The sequence below is a fragment of the Mauremys mutica genome, chromosome 14 (genome assembly GCF_020497125.1).
Source record: "Mauremys mutica isolate MM-2020 ecotype Southern chromosome 14, ASM2049712v1, whole genome shotgun sequence".
Lineage (NCBI taxonomy): Eukaryota > Metazoa > Chordata > Testudines > Geoemydidae > Mauremys > Mauremys mutica.
In genome coordinates, this window is record NC_059085.1 from 28,016,659 (window position 1) to 28,035,780 (window position 19,122).

The following is a 19,122-nucleotide window of genomic DNA, read 5'->3' on the forward strand; positions in this document are numbered from 1 at the left end:
CCTGGGTCCGAGTACAGGTAGCTGGCTTGAACCGCTGGCTGTGCTGCAGCATCCAGACTGCTATTTTTAGTGTGCTAAAATACACCATCTGTCTGTACTGGGAATCATACCTCCAAGGTTCAGTGTAGACATAATCTTACAGGGCCAGCTCCCTCCTGTAACTGGAGAATAGGGAATATAGTTCAGGCCCAGGACCACAGATGGGCTTGTCTGTACATAAGTTTCAATTGCACTGCTCTGCTCTTAGCACCATAAGAGTTCTCTAGAGTTTAGAAACACTCTGGTTTCTGAATGACCAGTGAGGAGGTGATGAATGAAAATTAAGGTTATATCTATACAGCTCACGTCAGCAAGTCTCTCAGTCCAGCTCAACAGACTTCAGCTAGTGGGGCTTGCACTAGTACTCTAAAAATAGCTGTGCAGGCAGAGCTTTGAAGTTGTGGCTCCGGCTGGGAGGCTCAGAGACCCCCCTCCCTAGGCTTCAGAGCCTCAGCAACTTCAAAGTGCTATCTACACAGCTATTTTCAGAGTGCTAGCTACGTGAGCCCCCAACTGGGGCTGAGAGGCTCCTTGCCCCTGACTGTGTAGACATACCCTAAGAGGACATGCTGCTTCCAGTGCTCTTATAATTAGAGTGGCTCAAATTTTTTCAACCAAAATCTTCTCTCCATCAGAAAATGTGGTAAGAAACAGGAAAAGGTCGATGTATACTTTTTTCCCTCATTTTTTACAAGAAAATTAAAAACAGTTTCTTATGAATGGAAATTATTAAATTAAAAAGTCATTTAAATTTATTTTTTTGAAACTGAACCTTTCCGTTTTTCATTTTCAGATTTGTCCCCCCCCACTTTCATTTCCCTTTTTTACTTCCACCTCTGTCCCTCTTTCTTTCCCCCACTGGATCCACTTTTCACACCTTTTTTTTTTTTACTGTTTTCCAAACATTAAAAAATTGAGAGACAGCAAGAAAGAGAAAGTGTGTGTGTGTGGGGGGGGAATCCAGAAAAATCCAAAAATAAAAAAAATCACTAGTAATTTTCAGTCTCGAAAAACAACCAAAATTACATTGTAGGTCAAAACCAAAAATTTTCATTTTATTTTATGACACTTCAGAACAAAATGAAAATATTTGTTTCAATTTGTTTTGAAATCTCCTGTGGGAAAGAAATATTTTAACTGAAAAAATGTTAACAGGAATTTAGCAAGAACAAATTTTCCAACCAGCTCTACTTATATTATAATTCTCTTTTGAATTAGCTGCTTCATTCTGACTGCCCATATTAAGGGAAATAACTTATCCCTAAGAAATGTTTCTAGAGGAAGTGAAGAAGTACCTTGACAAAACAGATGGAGATCATTCTCATTAGGAAGGAAGTGTTTGAAATGATTCAGTAAGAAACAAATTAGTCATCGTGGCTAGAAAGATTAAAAGGACTAGTATTAAGTGAAAATAGCCAGATGTACACTGTTATGAAAGTCGCTTGGGTTAATAAAGAAAGCGACTCAGCTGCCACAGAACACAATGCTCCCATTTCAAGGTTATGAAGGCTGTTTTCTTTTTTTCCTGAAGTTACCATAGTAGCATCACAATGAACGAGAGCAAGGATGAGCCAGAGATGTTTTTTCCTTTGCCTTCGCAGAAGCTCTGTTGTTGTGTTTTGTTTTCTCAAGTGCTGAATTAAAACCACCTCTGGTTTTGATAGGGGGGTTGGATTCACAGCCTACAGGAGCATGGAGCATTTTACAGTTCCCATTTTTCACCTGTTTCTTTGTGACTCACAAACAGAATTGTTATTCGCTACTTTAAAATAATTTTTGCTTCTAGAACAAGGGGATACAATTTAAGAAATGCAAACCCCAGTTTAAGGAGCAAAATTATATAAGGGCACACAGCAAACCAGCACCATTGTAGCAAAACAAACCATACACAAAATCCCTCAACTCTCACCCCCAAAATCACTACTGTAAATACACAGACAAAATGATGTCAGGAGGTTTGGAATTTGATTTTGATATTTATCCATCAGTTAAGAGCAAATTATTTGAATCCACATGTATGAAGGACCTCAGCAGCCTTGTGGCCCCTGCTTCATTCTCCCCTCCCCTCCACAGCCCCCACAAAAATCCCATTCCTCCATCTCTATGTACACAGCACTGACATCTTGGAGGGGAGGCATATTGTCCTCCTAAACCTTGGATATCTTGGCAGGGAAGGGAACAGGTCCAGCCTCCTCCATCCCAAGCATACTTGCTGGGGGAATTTTGAGTTTGAGTTTTCAGATTTCTGCAGGGGAGGCCTGAAGCACATTTAGGGGAGTTGGTGAAAGGGGTCTTCTTTTCCATGGCAAGAGAAGTGATTAGCAACATCCAAATAACCAAGGCCAGATAAGTGAGCCAGGGAGTAGTTTTGGAAGTGACTTGGTGTAAGTCTAAGATGCCACTGACAAGTGATCAAAGTGGGCACTGATTTACAATATGGTCCATAGTTCGCAGCTGATGTCCAGAGTTACAAGTTGTCTTTCATCTCCTAGAGACATAAGAGATGACAGCACCTGCCTTGTAATATTCTGAAATGGTTCAGTGCTGACCATTGTTTCGGGGCAGGTTAAAGCCTGGATCTTCTTTTGTGTGGTTGGTAATCAGGTGAAGGGGGTATCTCAGTGAAATACATTTCTGTGTGTGAGCTGGAATCATGGCCCTGAGAATCCACAAAAAACACTCCTGAAAACTTGATCTTTGTTTAAACATCCAACTGGGCAGAGTGGGCAATGGCTTCCCAATTTGTAATTGTCCCTTTCTGACTGGCCACTGACACCATTGTGAGCTTGGGAAATTTCAGAGCATTTCAACTAGCTTTTAGAACTGAGCCCTATCACATTCAGGACACGCTTCTGCAATACTGTAAGTGGGACAATGTCCTTTAAATTATGCTGCCAAACCCAGTATGGGAGAGAGGCTTTGCTTGAACCTAGTGGTCTAAGCATCTGAATTAGAGTATTTGCATCATTGCTATTCTGGTGCTGAAGGAAGCCAGAAGGCTGAAAAAAAATCACTATTTACGCTGTCACTATATGGCTCCAGTGAGATGTTAATTTGAAACAAAGTAAAGAAGGCGTTTTCATTTCAAATGTAAAATGCTTTAGAGATTTTTTTAGGGGGAGGGCCTACAAATGTTCTTTGTGAAACTATATGTTAACTTGTTAATGACTTTGTGTAGTTTTGAGATTAGTAACACATGGCTCCTGCAGTCATTTGCACCCTGAAACTTAGAGGAGAAAATTTTTCTGTCTTTGAAAAGGATTATTTGGGTTGTTTACTAAGTGCTGTGCCTTCTTTGGCTTTAATAATATACAAAGGCAGAAATCAGAAATGCCTGCTTCTTGTTGCAATATGTGATGGGAATTGGATAGGCAGGTTTTGTGTTTTTCAAGTGTTGACACCTTGTTCTTCAGTTCCAATCCCGTATAACAATTTTGTCATCTTATATAGTTATGTCAAACCTCAGCAGTGAGTTCAAACTCGGATGAATACACCTATTATGATATCTAGGGACAGCTCTAAAACTGATGGGAAGAGGCTGCTCAGGTGTAACAGAATTTGACCCTGATCTTTGACAAACTCAGGGTTTCCACAAGAATAGGGGAAATCCAAATAATTGCCTTCTAGCACAGTTATGGTTTTTATTGTTGTTGTGTGGATTTGCCCTAATGCATGTTAAAAGAAGCCCCTGTAAAGCACAGAATTGTCATAATGGCAGAAACACCCATTTTGCATAATTGGAATGTTTGGCTTTTAAGAGACGGAGAAAGTCAAGATGCGTAACGGCATAAATAACTGGAGAACAGAGCCAGTAAAACTCAATAGGTTCTGCATTATTTAAAATAACATTGAAGACATCTTATGGGTGGCACATAACACATGTGGTCAGGTCAACAATTTCACTGAGACCTAGCAACACCTCGAGCTGCACAGAGAAATGGGTGCCAGATCATCAGCTACCGTCACAAATTCCAATTCATTGGAACCTCAATTTCTACCTGCTCAAGTGACTCTTGGCAAAGCTGAGAGGTTAAAAGAAGGATGAATAAAATCATAAAATAGGCAAGACAGGTAAGCTCTCTCTCTCTCTCTGTCACTCCTTGAATTCCAACTGCTATGTTGGTTAGAATGTCCAACAGAGCTGACCAGGCCAATCAGAATGTCTCTACCTAAGCCATATTGTGATGAGGGACTAAATCAAAAATACTTTGTTAAAAAATAAGTGCCCTGTAGTGTTCTATGGCAGGTGTTAAGATCCTCAACACTGGAATTTTAGAGAGATGGGAGAGCTATAACCCCCATTCATTACAGTGAGCAGTGACTTCTTGGTACAACCTGGATAGTCCACTTATGACTTCCATCTACTTAGGTTTCCAGAGTCAGTGCAAGCCCCAATTTCAAGCCCCATTATGTATTTTCCCTGTCGTACAGCTGATAAGAAAACCATTTTCCCCATAAGAAATGTTGAATGAAAAATCTTGAAAATTTTCAGGTGAAAAAATTTGGTTTTCCAGGGGGAAATTTCAAACTGAAAATGTTCATTTCCTTTTCACTTAACAGAACAGGTTGTTTTTTGTTTGTTTGTTTTTTGCTTTTGTGGTTTCAAAAAAAACAATGAAACAACATTTTAAGTCAAAATAAAACCTCTGTTTTGTTTTAAAGTGTCAACTGGAAACAATTTTTTTTCTATGGGAAATTTTGAAATAAACAAAATTTCCATCAGAATATGTAGTAAATGCGTGGGCAAGAAGAGAAGGGTGTGTTACTACCCAAAGGTGCACTCTTGGTGTGTGGAAAGGCGCTCACCAAGGGGACTAATGGTTTTCCCCTTTCTCTCCATGCTACAGAAGGTAAAGAACTTTGGCCTTAATGGTTGGGTTTAATTTTTGTTTCCTAACCTCAAAGGAAAAAGCTGACAGTGACCAAATGAGAGATTTGTAATCTCTTCCCGTCTGATTCAATATCTGTGTTTGAAATCCAGCCTTAGCAGAGAATACATATAGTGGAGAGAGATACATGTTTGTACATCCCTCTTCTTAGATGAGTGTCATGGCAAGTCTAATAGACACTGCAGGTCAGGTGTAAAGCAGAGAGTGGATACCTGGAAGATGGGAGGACTTGGTGCCCTGGAAGCAGTCTGAGGTAAAGGAGTCTGGCTTAACCTCAGGTATCAGAGGCAGAATTCCCTCTCCCTCTCCAAGCTGGTGTGCCTAGTAATGATGATAGTAGTAATAGCAGTTTATTTCTCTTCCTCACATTCCCTTATTAATTCACCGTGCCTATCCTAGTCTTTAACCAGGCTACAGAACTGAAATAAAATGGTTTTAATAAAACATCCAACTTGGGTGCCACTCAGGGCCACACCACCCGCACAGCATTCAAGAGGAGACACAGACATCCTACAATAACTTCCCAACCCCAAACATCATCTTCCAACTCGGCTGCCCACCTCCTTAGTATGTTTCCGCTGTTTTGTTTTCATTTCCTGATTTTGTTATAGATGTCACACATTATAAAAATACACCTCTGGACTAGCACTGGGGATCAATTTGACTGGGTGAGTCTCCCCAATTACTACTTTAAAATGTTACTAGCGTGCAGCTTTAAACTGGGGAGTGTGATATTCAATAATAGGCAGTGATGAGCTGCCAAAATATTAACAACCGGTTCCCTCCTCCTCACCCCATGAGGGGGTCATGCCCCCCCCGGGGACTCCTGCCCCATTCAACTCCCCCATGTTCCTTGATAGCCCCCCCCCAGGACCCGTGCCCTATCCACCCCCCTTCCCTGTCCCCTGACTGCCCCTTGCCACCCCATCCAACCCCTTCTCTCATTCCTGATGGCACCCCGGGACCCCTACCCCATCCAACCACCCCTTCTCTCTGTCCCCTGACTGTCCCTGGAATCCCTACCCCTAACTGCCCCCCACCGCCCCATCCAACCCCTGCTTCTTTCTGACTGCCCCCCCGGGACCCTTGCCCCTGTTCAATCCCCCTGTTCCCTGCCCTCTGACCGCCCCGACACGAATCCACCCCCCCAACTCCCCTGCCCTCTATCCAACACGCACTCCCTGCTCCCTTACCGTGCTGCCTGGAGGTGGGGGCCCAGCTGGGCTGGGGCTGGGACCGGAGCCACCCGACCGATGTTGGGGCCGGACCCAGGGACCGGGCAGGAGCCGCGCTGCCCGGCCAAGGTCGCGGCCGGACCCGGGGGCCAGGCAGGAGCCACGCCGCCCGGCCGGACCCGGGGGCTGGGCAGGAGCCACGCCACCCGGCTGAGGTCGGGGCCGACCCGAGGGCCGGGTAGGAGCCGCGCCGCACTGCCCGGCAAGGTCGCAGCTGGACCCGGGGGGCAGGAGCCGCGCCGCCCGGCTGGACCCAGGGGCCGGCCCCGGGGGCCGGGCAGGAGCCGCGCCGCCCGGACGAGGTCACGGCCGGACCTGGGGCCGGGCAGGAGCCGCGCCACCCTGCCCGGTGAGGTCGCAGCTGGACCCGGGGGACAGGAGCCGCGCCACCCGGCTGGACCCGGGGGCCAGCCGCGACCTCGCCGGGCGGCGCAGCGCCTGGAGCCTTCCTCCCGCTGGCGCCCCCGCCCCCCGGCCCCAGCTCAAGCTCACCTGGTGGAAGCCGCTGCTTCCCTCTCAGCCCTCCCAGGCTTCCCGCATGAACAGCTGATTCACAGGAAGCTGGGGAGGGGGAGGAGAAGCCGGAGGAGCTTCAGAAGAGGAGGCAGAGGCGGAGTGAGGTGAGCTGGGGCCGGGGGAAGGGTAGGAAGCTGCTAGAGCTTTTGTTAAATTTAAAAGCCCTTTTGGAACTAGTTGTCCCTCCAGGAACAACCGGTTCTAAACGGGCTTCTAAATTTAACAACCGGTTCTCGCGAACCGGCTGCAGCTCACCACTGATAATAGGTACCCACACTTCTGCAGGCAGGAAAGATAAGAGGAGCAAGAACAAACAGGACAAAGATACACGTGCTCATGCAATAGAACATGGTGCATCTTGTAGAGTAAGCATCAGTCCCAGCCTTGGAAAGATGCAGATACTTACATGCTATTGCAGCTATTTGAATAAAGCTGTGAGGCTTTGACTCCTCTATGTTTGGAGCCTGCTGTCAACCAGAGGATTTGGTTCAAGCTACAGCAGCTCACGTGCCATGAAAAATGAAGTTTATGTTGTGCATGTGAACTAGACATTTACATTGATTTCTGTGTGATTTGTAATTGTCTAATTTAGTAATCAGTAAGTGTGTGTAAACAATTTGAGCATTTCCTTGACTTGCTGATGTACGCATTAATATCAACCAGATATCAACACGAGTCTATGTGCATTTCTTCACTTGGGGCTGGACAGGCATCCTGCAATCCAGCCTGAGCAAGGGCCAGTGTGGAGCTGCACTGTCCAAGGAGCACAGCAAAGCCTTAGAGTCACAGTCTGATTTTGCGTCACCTTTGCTCTTTAGGAGAAATAAGCTGCAGCAGCCGTTTCCCTAGAACAGTTTACTTCACCTTCCACTCTGGCTCAGCTGGGCCGACCAAACTGATGAGGGGGTGGGGAGGAGCCATGGCTGTGCCCACTACCCTACCCCACAGGAGATGGGGTAGTAGCCTTTTGGCAGCTACTGTTCCCCAGTACACAGGGTCTGGCAATTGGAGTAGCCCACACAAAGGAGTAAAGAATGTTCCTTAGGCTCCCGCTTCCTCTGTGAGTGATGGAGCCCTTGAAAAACAATTGTTTGTACTGCTGGTTAAGTCATGTCCCTTCAGGTATGTTTTCCAAAACGTTACATGCCAGAGATACTGGATGTGCCCAAACATGGCTACAAGAAAAGTTCCTTCCGCCTTTAGTTAGAGGCTGGCTTATGTTATGTCTGTAGCAGGATTTCCTCCATCTCCCTGTGAAGCAACTGGTCACTGTCAGTGACAAGACACTGGTCTAGATGGACCACTGGTCTGTTCCAGAATGGCAGTTCCTAGGCTTCTACCTGAAGAATTAGATCACAGGCAGAAGCCTAGTTTACACACATGAAGTGTCAGATTTCTTGGTGGATAAACAACAGGCCTGGGGGGAAAGCAATAATCCTGAATCAGTAAACAAACCCGTGTTATCAGGCACGTGAATGTAGGTTGGTTTATGCATTTCTGCCAAAGAATTTAAACAAAAGAAACATTTGTTTTTTCACAGCAGTTTTCAACAAACTGTCTCTTTTTGTATTTCTTGGATTGATGCATTATTGTAATGTCAGCTCATTCACAGTAATATGTTCAGTCCATAAGATTCCAGAAGATGGTTGCTGAAAAGCACAACTACAATTCAGTGGCACTCCTTCCAGGCACTTTCAATAAAATGTTCATTTTAATTTTCATTTAACTGCTGTCTGTCAAAAGACACTGAGGCCCTCCCTCTATGACCTACCACTTTGTGTGACACACTGCAGGTAACTCATTTTCAGCAGCGTCTCACTCTACAGTTATACTAAACTAGTTCATCTCCAGTAAAACAGCTAATGCCATATGGCTTTCCCATCATGTTACTTTGCAATGTCATTTCTGCCAATCTAATTTGCTTTCAATGTCACCTGGGAGCATGAAGGAATTAAGTCTACTTGTATCTTTGTAAATAAAGGGTTTGATGTCTGAAAATTCTGCTAAAATATTCATGCAATCATAGTTCATGTTTTTACCTCCAACCACAACACACCTTTCTTTAAATGTTTGTTTTTTAATGATACAATAACACCTTTCCCCTAATATGATACTAATACTTACCTTCCTCACAGGTGTTATGGCAATTAATGAATGTCAGGAAGGTGCTAATTATCATCATATGCACATACTCCTACTGCTTTGAAGGACAGAGTGCTCAGATACCACGGTGAGGGGCTGTGACAGATTTATGTTACCTGTCTGCCTGGGGCTTCAGGTGATCAGGCTGAAGCCACAGGATCTTTAGGGGAGGAGGCGAAGGAGCACACCAAGTGACTAAGTTTAAAGCTTTATTAACCAAATAACAGCGGAGAGTGCTGGGTGCACCCCACGTCACTCAGAGGGAGGAAGAAAGTGTTAGTGCCCAAGCCCTAACCCACTTTTATACTTACACATGCACAATGGGCATAACATAAGAAGAAGAGGGGGGGACGGGTAGACGAGAGTTTTGCCCTGTGCACAGGTCATCTAGGGTCTGCTGTAAATCTTCAACTTGCTTCAGTTCTTGGGAGGCTTTTAAGTCCTGGGTTCTTCCGGGGACATTTTCATCCAGGGGCCCTCGTCCCCCCGTGCTCTCAGTACCAGTCTGAACTGGCCTTCCACTGCTCCCTTAATTTTTCCAAAACACTCTGGTTTCAGGGTCGCGAGACTGTTGTTTTTTAACTCACTGACCTTTGCAATCTTACTAGTTTTGCAACTCCTTCAGTTCTATCTGGCTTAGTTCTCCTTTCTCACGGCTGGCCAGGGTTGACATACAGGCTTCTGGCTGTTTGGCAGCAGAGTGTTTGTTTGTGTGTGCTGGCCTTGGGCTGCAATTTCGTTCCTTATCTTTGGGCCTAGCTGGATCGTTGAGTTAACCCATTCCTTTCTCCCTTCCTCCCCCTTCGGCCTCTTCTAACCTGCAAAGGAATCTTCCGCTCCACACTCACACCTTCAATCCTTCCCAAGATACTTTCCAATGCATATAAAGGCATTAGCAATATACAATGCTGGTGCTGACCCCAGGGGATCCCATGGAGGGGAGGCATTTTATTGTGACAGGGCAACCATATACAAACTTGATTGGGAGAAAGGGGTTTAGCCACCAGAAAAAGTGTAGTGAGAGTATAAATTACATATATTTCACTGCATTTTTGCAAGTTCTGAGTGAGCCACTTTCTGAGATAGAATTCCTATGTTGTCTAGAAAATTATGGTCAGCTTGACAATGGAAGTTAGAATGGAAAACTTCATGCAGCCTTATCCACTGCAGCTGCAATAATACTGTATAGTCCCAATACTGATTTTATCGTATTGACCAGTTTACAAATGACATATGATTAGAGTCTTTTAATAATCTCTCCTTGGTATTTTTCCAACAAGTATATTTCATTTGTGTGTATAACTGGTTTTAGAGTTGTGCTTCCGCAACTTAAACACTGGATTTAGAGAGGCTTGGGGAATGCATATCTAGCATAGAATGATAGAATCGTAGGACTGGAAGGGACCTCGAGAGGTCTTCCCATCCAGTTCCCTGCACTCAAGGCAGGACTAAATATTAACTAGACCATTCCAGACAGGTGTTTGTCTAACCTGCTCTTAAAAATCCCCAATGATGGAGATTACACAACCTCCCTAGGCAATTTATTTTGGTGCTTAACCACCCTGACAGGAAGTTTTTTCTAATGTCCAACCTAAACTGTCTTTGCTGCAATTTAAGACCATTGCTTCTTGTCCTATCCTCAGAGGTGAAGGAGAACAATTTTTCTCCCTCCTCCTTGTAACAACTTTTTGTGCACTTGAAAACTGTTATCATGTCTCACCCCAACCCCAGTCTTCTCTTCTCCAGACTAAACAAACCCAATTTTTTCAGTCTTCCCTCATAGGTCATGTTTACACTGTTGACTCATATTTAGCTTGTGATCCACTATGACCCCCAGACCCTTTTCTGCAGTATTCCTCTTTAGGCAGTCATTTCCCATTTTGTACATGTGCAACTGATTGGTCCTTCCTAAATTGAGTACTTTGCATTTGTCCTTATTGAATTTCATCCGATTTACTTCAGACCATTTATCCAGTTTGTCCAGGTCATTTTGAATTTTAATCCTATCCTCCAAAGCACTTTCAACCCCACCCAGCTTGGTATTGCCCACAATCTTTATAAGTGTACTCTCTATGCCATTATCTAAATCACTGAAGATATTGAATAGAACCACATACAGAAGTGATCCCTGTGGGACCTGACTTGATATGCCCTTCCAGCTTGACTGTGAACCACTGATAACTACTCTCTGGGAACGATTTTCCGACCCGTTATGCACCCACCTGATAGTAACTCCATCTAGGTTGTATTTCTCTAGTTTGTTTATGAGACAGTCATATGAGACAGTATTGAAAGCCTTAATAAAGTCAAGATATACACTCTATCACTTCCTCCCTATCCACAAGGCTTGTTACCTGTCAAAGAAACCTATCAGGTTAGACACAATTTGTTTTTGACAAATCCATGCTGACTGTTACTTATCACCTTATTATCTTCTAGATGTTTGCAAATTGATTGCTTAATTATCTGCTCTATTATTTTTCTGGGTACAGAAGTTAAGTTGATGAGTCTGTAATCCCCCGTGTTGTCCTTATTCCCCTTTCTATAGATGGGCACTATATTTGCCCTTTTCCAGTCCTCTGGAATCTCACCCATCTTCCATGATTTTTTGAAGATAATTGCTAATGGCTCAGATATCTCATCAATCAGCTCCTTGAGTATTCTAGGATGTATTTCATCAGGCCCTGGTGACTTGAAAACATCTAACTTGTTTAAGCAGTTTTTAACTTGTTCTTTCCTTATTTTAGCCTCTGATCCTACCTCATTTTCACTGGCATTCATTAAGTTACATGTCCAGTTGCTACTAAATATTTTGGTGAAAACAAACTAAAGTCATTTAGCATTTCCACATTTTCTGTTATAACCCCCGCCCCCATTAATGGGCCTACCCTGTCCTTGGTCGTCCTCTTGCTTCTAATGTATTTGTAGAATGTTTGCTTGTTACAATGGGTGGTGGGTGACTCCCACTTTGGGGAGGTTAGCATGCTGGCCCCACCCCTTCTGCCTGAGGCCCCACCCCCCACTGGCTGGAGCCACCCATAACAGGAGGAGCCCTAAGGGCCCCCCCCCAGGACCAGAGGAGCCCTGATTGCCCACCCCAGGCCAGCTCCTCCTCCCCACCCCCCAAGCACCAGGCTGGTCCCAGCACTGAGTCAATCTGCCCCTCCCCCAGCCTGAATGCCAGTTTGGACCCAGCACCACACCACTCCCCCCTGCCCGAGTGCAGGGCTGGCCCTGGGCCAGGCCAAGCCAAGCCAAGCCATCCCTTGAGCACCAGGCCAGCTCCAGCGCTGGCCAAACTGCCCCCCACCTGAGTGCCAGGTAGAGCCACTGGCCCCAGTGCCCGTCCGAGCCACCTCACTTCCCTGCCAGACCCCCCCATGCCCACCGCTTGCTCACCATGTCTGCATCACTCCCCTGCCCCCGAGAAGGAGCAACATAGTGAGCAGTGGGGACCTGGAGTGGAGATGGAGGGCAGGCAGGCAGGGGCCTTGGGGGTGGGGCCACCGCGGCCCTGGTGTCCAGTGGCGGCTGCGCCTTCCCTGGCCTATTATACCCGCCACCCATGCTTGTTACCCTGTATGTCTCTTGCTAGATTAATCTCATTTTGTGCCATGGCCTTTCTAAGTTTGTCCCTACATACTTGTGTTATTTGTTTATAGTCATTTTTGTAATTTGACTTAGTTTCCACTTTTTATAGGATTCTTTTTTGAGTATTAAATCATTGAGATCTCCTAGTTAAACCAGGGTGGTCTCTTGCCATACTTCCTATCTGTCCTATGCAGCAGGATGGTTTGTTTTTGTGCCCTTAATAATGTGACTCTGAAAAACTGCCAACTTTCTTGAATTGTTTTTCCCCTTAGACTTGCTTCCCATGGGATCTTACCTACCAGCTCCCTGAGTCTGCTAAAGGCTGCCTTCTTGAAATCCATTTTCTTTATTGTGAAGTTTTCCCTCCTACCATTCCTTAGAATCATGAACTCTCCTCATTTTATGATCACCTTTACCCAAGATGCCTTCGACTTTCAAATTCTCCACCAGTTCTTCACTATTGGTCAAAATCAAATCTAGAACAGCTTCTCCCCCAGTGACTTTCTCCACCTTCTGAAATAAAAAACGGTCTCCAATACATTCTAAGAACTGGTTGGATAATCTGTACCCTGCTATGTTATTTTCCCAACAGATGTCTGGGTAGTTGAAATCCCCCATCACCACCAAGTCCTGTGCTTTGGATGATTTTGTTGTTTATAAAAAGCCTCATCCACCTTCTCTTCCTGGTTAGGTGGTCTGCAGTAGACTCCTATCATGACATCACCCTTGTTTTTTACCCCTTTTATCTTTACCCAGAGACTTTCAACAGGTTTGTCTCCTATTTCCATCTCAAACTCAGTCCAAGTGTGTACATTTCTGATATATAAAGCAACACCTCCTCGCTTTTTTCCCTGCCTGCCCTTCCTGAGCAAGCTGTACCTTTCTATACCAATGTACCAGTCATGTGTATTATCCCACCAAGTCTCTGTGATGCCAACCATGTCATAGTTGTGTTTATTGACTAGCATTTCTAGTTCTTCCTGCTTATCATTGAATCATAGAATATCAGGATTGGAAGGGACCTCAGGAGGTCATCTAGTCCAACCCCCCGCTCAAAGCAGGACCAATTCCCAACTAAATCATCTCAGCCAGGGCTTTGTCAAGCCTGACCTTAAAAACCTCTAAGGATGGAGATTCCACCACCTCCCTAGGTAACCCATTCCAGTGCTTCACCACCCTCCTAGTGAAAAAGTTTTTCCTAATATCCAACCTAAACCTCCCCCACTGCAACTTGAGACCATTACTCCTATTCCCCATACTTTGCGTGTTAGTATACTGTGTGACAGACCCAGGCCAGTGGGGTACAGGAGTCTGGTAGAGGGCAAATATACTGGTCACTGGATGAGTAGTTTTCTGTTCCCTGAGTGACCAGAGCAGCAGGCTAATCAGGGCACCTGGGTTTAAAAAGGAGCTCACTCCAGTCAGGGATGGGGGAAGCCAGAGGAGAGGAAGTGCGTGTGAGGAGCTGGGAGCAAGAGGCACAAGGAGCTGCGAGTGAGAGGGTGTGCTGCTGGAGGACTAAGGAGTACAAGCGTTATCAGGCACCAGGAGGAAGGTCCTGTGGTGAGGATAAAGAAGGTGTTTGGAGGAGGCCATGGGGAAGTAGCCCAGGGAGTTGTAGCTGTCATGCATCTGTTACAAGAGGCACTATAGACAGCTGCAATCCACTGGGCCCTGGGCTGGAACCCGGAGTAGAGGGCGGGCCCGGGTTCCCCCCAAACCTCCCAACTCCTGATCAGACACAGGAGGAGTTGATCCAGACTGTGGGGAAAATCACTGAGGTGAGCAAAAGCAGCAAAGAGTCTTGTGGCACCTTATAGACTAACAGACATTTTGGAGCATGAGCTTTCGTGGGTGAATACCCACTTCGTCGGATGCCACAAGACTCTTTGCTGCTTTTACAGATCCAGACTAACACGGCTACCCCTCTGATACTTGAGGTGAGCAAATCTGCCAATAAGCGCAGGACCCACCAAGGTAGAGGAGGAACTTTGTCACAACTGACATTTAAGATACTGATTTGATTTCCCCTCTATATTCTCTCATCTCCCCCTTATCCCTGCTACAGCAACCCATGGTTTTCCCAGATTCTGACCCTTCTCCCAGGACTCCATGTTTTTTACTTACCTGTGGTCTTTTGTCTCCTGCCCCTTTTGAACCTAATTTAAAGCCCACCTCATTAAATTAGCCAGTCTGTATCCAAATATGCTCTTCCCCTTCCTTGATAGGTGGACCCCATCTCTACTTAGCAGTCCTCCTTCCCGGAACTCCATCCCATTGATCAAGAAAGTCAAACCCTTCCTGGCAACACCATGACCTTGCAGCCAGGCATTCATCTCCAGGATTTATCTGTCTCTGCCGGGGCCCTACCTTTGACTGGAAGGATCAAAGAGAACACCTGTGCCCCGAGCTCCTTCACCCTTACTCCCAGAGCCCTGTAGTCACTTCTGATCTGCTCATGGTCCTACCTCGCAGTAACATTAAAGTCCACATGGATGAGCAGTGTGGGGTAATAGTCAGAGGGCCAGATGATCCTCGACAATCCCTATGTGACTTTGCGGATATGGGCCCGACAGGCAGCATTCCTCCTGGGATGCCCATGTCAGGGAGATAGAGGGGTGCCTCCATCCCCCTCAGAAGACAGTCACCAACCACCACTACCCTACATTTCCTCCTGGGAGTGGCAGCTACAATCTTTCCAGTCTTGGGGGTACATGGCTTCCCCACCTTTTGGGGGCAATTCCTCATTGCTTGTTGCCAGGGCAGCATAACTGTTCTTCACCACTATGGTGGGTGGGTTGGGAGTAGAGGTGAAGCACCACCTGCTGCCAGAAGAAACCAGCAGACGGTGTCCTCCCTGTCACAGCACCATATCCTCCTCCCCATGGGGATGTGACAGCAATCCCCTCTAGCTGGAGAGCTTCCTCAGCCTTGGACATCTCCATATGAATATTCTCAATGAATTCCTCATGGGCATAGATGTGCCTCAACCTAACCATCTCCACCTGTAGCTCTCCCACCTGTTTCCTAAGAGATTCCACCAGCAGGCACCTCTCACACTGGATGGTCCCCCCATCCTGACTTTCTGAGAGTGGGAAATGCAAGCCACAGTCTCTGCAAATCCACGCCGGAATCTGGGTAGAGGCATCCATGGTCAGGTTCCCTGTCGATACAGGTGGAGGAGACAGGAGCAGCATTGGCACTAGCGATGCAGCCTTTCCTAACCATAGCAATTATATTATGACTCCCTCTTACGAACTCTTCTGTTCACTGACTCCTCTTGGTCACTTAGTCTCTGGCTTTTAAGGCGTCTCCTTGCCAGCCCGACTCCCTCATTAATCACATAGGGGGAGGGTGATCACTGGCTGATCAAAGATGATCAAACAAGGCTCAAACAGTCCCCAAACACACAATCCCAACTGACCCCATAAATTTAAAATAGCCTGAAAAAGAAAAAAAACACAAACAGCCGAAAACCACACAGTCAAACAAGCTCACTCACCCCAAGATTAGCACTCACACCTTTTTCATTCAGCAGGGGGATTTTCTTCTCTCCATCTCAAACTCCCCAGTTTGCTACCCTGTATAAAAAATTGTTCTCATTCACCAAGCTTACAAGCCTACAGCAAGTTAATTAAAGTCAACTGAGTGAAAAAATAATTACAGGAAAGTAAAGATGGGAGAAGCCCAAACCCATAATTTAGAACCTTTTGAGGTTTGTGTTTTTGTTGAGAGATGGTTTACTCTTTTTTCCCCTTTTCCCTGGCTCCCTTTATATTCATTTATGGTGAATTTAACAGACCTTCATTGGGATAAAATAATCATAGGAGGCTATTTTCCCTTCAGTATATGTGCATGTCGCTTGTAGCTTTCACTAAACGTTGCATATTGAGGACAATATGTGATGTAACTCAATGGAGTCCTGATCCTGAACAGGGCCTCTGGGATATGTGATATAATGTAATTATTAAATAATATTAATAAGATAGGTGTATTCACAGGAATGTTGGGATGACCTCTATGACTTTTGACTCTGATTTTTGTTTGAATAAAAAACTTTTAAACAAATCAGAAAAAAATGGAGCGGGATCTAGATTTATCTTTTTCTTTAAACGAGATTCTAATTGTTTTGGAAATCAGCATTTGCTAAGGGATTTCTCATTCTACTCAAAATGGGATTTGTAAAACTCAGATTTAGGCACACCATTGTGTTGTAAATCCTAATAGAGATAACTGTGTGTTCTCTTAAACTGCCCCCAACAGGCTCAGGAAAGGATAAAATGTTACTGGTTATGATATGCTCCCTAAATAATACAATGGGAATCTAAAATTAAAACAACATTCCTAAGAAAGAGCTCTATTTTAAGAACTATAACAATGCTGAAGACCATTCTACAAATAACACCACAAGTGTATTGGTCCTCTGTCCATGGAGTTTAGTCATGCAACAGCATTATTTTGGACCTCCTCTCCCATCCCTCCCATTTTTTTTTATAGTTTTAGTGTAAACATTTCCATTTAGTCTTTCTGGCTGAAATTTTAGGTAAATCGCCAAGCTACAACCCCTGTCTAACCCAGCTATCACCACTATTTAACTATCTATATAGACAGGATCATGGTGTCTGAACCTGCAGATGCTTAAGTGTTGAAATAACAAGACACTTAATCTTGTGCTTATCATCAAGCACAAGTAGTACCATTGATTTCAGTCTTTTACCTACGAACTGGGGCTTCAGTACCAACTGTTGTGTGTCTGTGACTAGCCCCATTCCAGTTTCACTGGGATTACATAGTGATAAGTGCTAGGCCTGGTAGTATTTGCAGAGCGGAGCCCATACACTCCCTCATAGATCTTAGAGAAGGAATGAGCTAGTAGTTCATATAGTCCACCGTCCTGCCAATGCCAGCCAGGTCCAAGCCAGTTAAAGATGACCCAAGCACCTGGATCATTACTTCCCTTAGGATACACAGCTTCCTTAGGTCAATATGCCCACCTAGATTTATAAGTGGGATGCATATTTGGCCTACAGTTCAGGCTGTTTTAGAAAAATCATTTTCCTATTGAATGATGCAGAAACCTGCAAACTGTTTCTGTCATTCTCTCCATGGTTTCTGTGCAAGATGCAGCTCATGCGATCATTTCCCCCACATTGTCGCCCTTTATGTTTTCATATTGTTTAACAAATGAAAAATAAAAAGTGACACATGCTTCAGTTGGAGCAAACAGGCTGTTAAAAGGGGGTTTCTGTGCAAGTACATTCCACTGTATGATCATTTCCCCCAAATTATACCTTTTTCTTTATATTCCACATTTTCCTCTAAACAAGAGGAAAACACAAAGTGATACATACCTTATTAAAAACAAACTAATGGGGAAGAAATTGACCAGATATGTGCAATTAAATTCACTGGGGGTGATCTGTAGATCAACTATTAGCTCTCCAAAAAAAAAAATCAACCTGTCTTTACAAAGGGGTATGGAAAAATAAATGTTGTATGTGGGTGTGTTATTTTTTTACCTCTTGTAGATGGTATTATAAAGGAATGGCAGCTGAGAAGATGAGACGATGAGTGAAGAGCGTGTCTTGGAGATTGCATGCAGTTCATTTTCCTGGGTCAAAAGTGGATTGGTTTGAGAACAATAATTATGAGGCTGACGTGTATGTTCTCCTTCATCTTGCTGTTTGGAGCAGCGGGGCTTGTCGTCTTCATTCATCTGCAGGATCCAGAAGACATAGTTCATCAGCAGACACCAGGTTAGCATTCCAATTTCTATCCAGTAATTTTGTCCTGTATCTTTGACACTCTTTACATACGTTACAAAAGTGATGTGAGCATAAATGTTCTCTAGGACTAATATTTCATTTTTTATAAGGCCAACCGTGGGACTAAATATTTGCTCAAAATAAATCTTGCTTAAAAATCAGACTCAATAAAGAATGTCAGGTTGTGTGAGAATTTTTCCTTTGTCAAGGATGTCATCCTGAGCTGAGGCAAATTCTGCTCTGTTAGACTGGTGTAAATCCAGAATAACTCCATTCACTTCACCCATACAGATACATGCCTCCCAACCTGCCATTGCCCAGTGGGGTGCATTGTGAGAGATGTGTCCCTCATTTTGGGTCTAAGAAAATTAGTCACTCAAGAAACTGAAAATGTTGTGCAGTTCAGTACTTTAGTGTGAATACATCATGATTCATTATTTCTGATGTAATCATTTTCAACAATGAGACTTTGAGGAGTCCATATCTCTGTGGAAAGTAGGTAACTTTGGGACTAAAATGAGTGATGTCCTTCACAATGAGGGACAGATGACAGGTATGCACAGATATAAGCATGGGATTCATGTTGATAAAGGGCTTGCCTACATTGCCCCATAGGGCAGATTATGGGCGGGGGTGGGGGGGTGAGCTGCAGCATGCACTGAAGTGTTTCTCTGTAACTGCCCGATTGTAGATCCCGTTAGTGAGAACAAAAAAGTCCACCAGTCGGAACCATGTTAATGTGAAGTAGGTACGTTTTAATTAGCACTAGCAGGGTCTACCTGGGAAAGTTACAGAGCAATACTTTAGTATGTGCTGCAGCTCACACCCCTGTAACCTGCACTGCGGAGCCATTTAGACAAGCCCTCAGTTACCTATGATACCTCAGTGGTGAGCATACAGTAAGCATTATAAAATCCTGGACAGAGGGATCCCAATGGAGTTACT

At 44.7% G+C, this 19,122-nt stretch overlaps 2 protein-coding genes across 5 annotated transcripts in view; one reads left to right on the forward strand and one right to left on the reverse strand.

The window, feature by feature from the left end:
* LOC123349360 overlaps window positions 1-19,122 on the reverse strand; it is a 336,086-nt gene that overhangs the window by 67,159 nt on the left and 249,805 nt on the right. For all 4 annotated transcript variants that reach the window (XM_044987356.1, XM_044987355.1, XM_044987357.1 and 1 more), the window contains one exon: window positions 17,932-18,128. In XM_044987356.1, coding sequence (XP_044843291.1) covers window positions 17,932-18,128 — 197 coding nt within the window. The remainder of the gene's footprint in view (window positions 1-17,931; window positions 18,129-19,122) is intronic.
* CHST8 (carbohydrate sulfotransferase 8) overlaps window positions 18,046-19,122 on the forward strand; it is a 211,585-nt gene continuing 210,508 nt past the window's right edge. The window contains exon 1 of the mRNA XM_044987334.1: window positions 18,046-18,168. The gene's annotated coding sequence lies outside the window, so the exon portion shown is untranslated. The remainder of the gene's footprint in view (window positions 18,169-19,122) is intronic.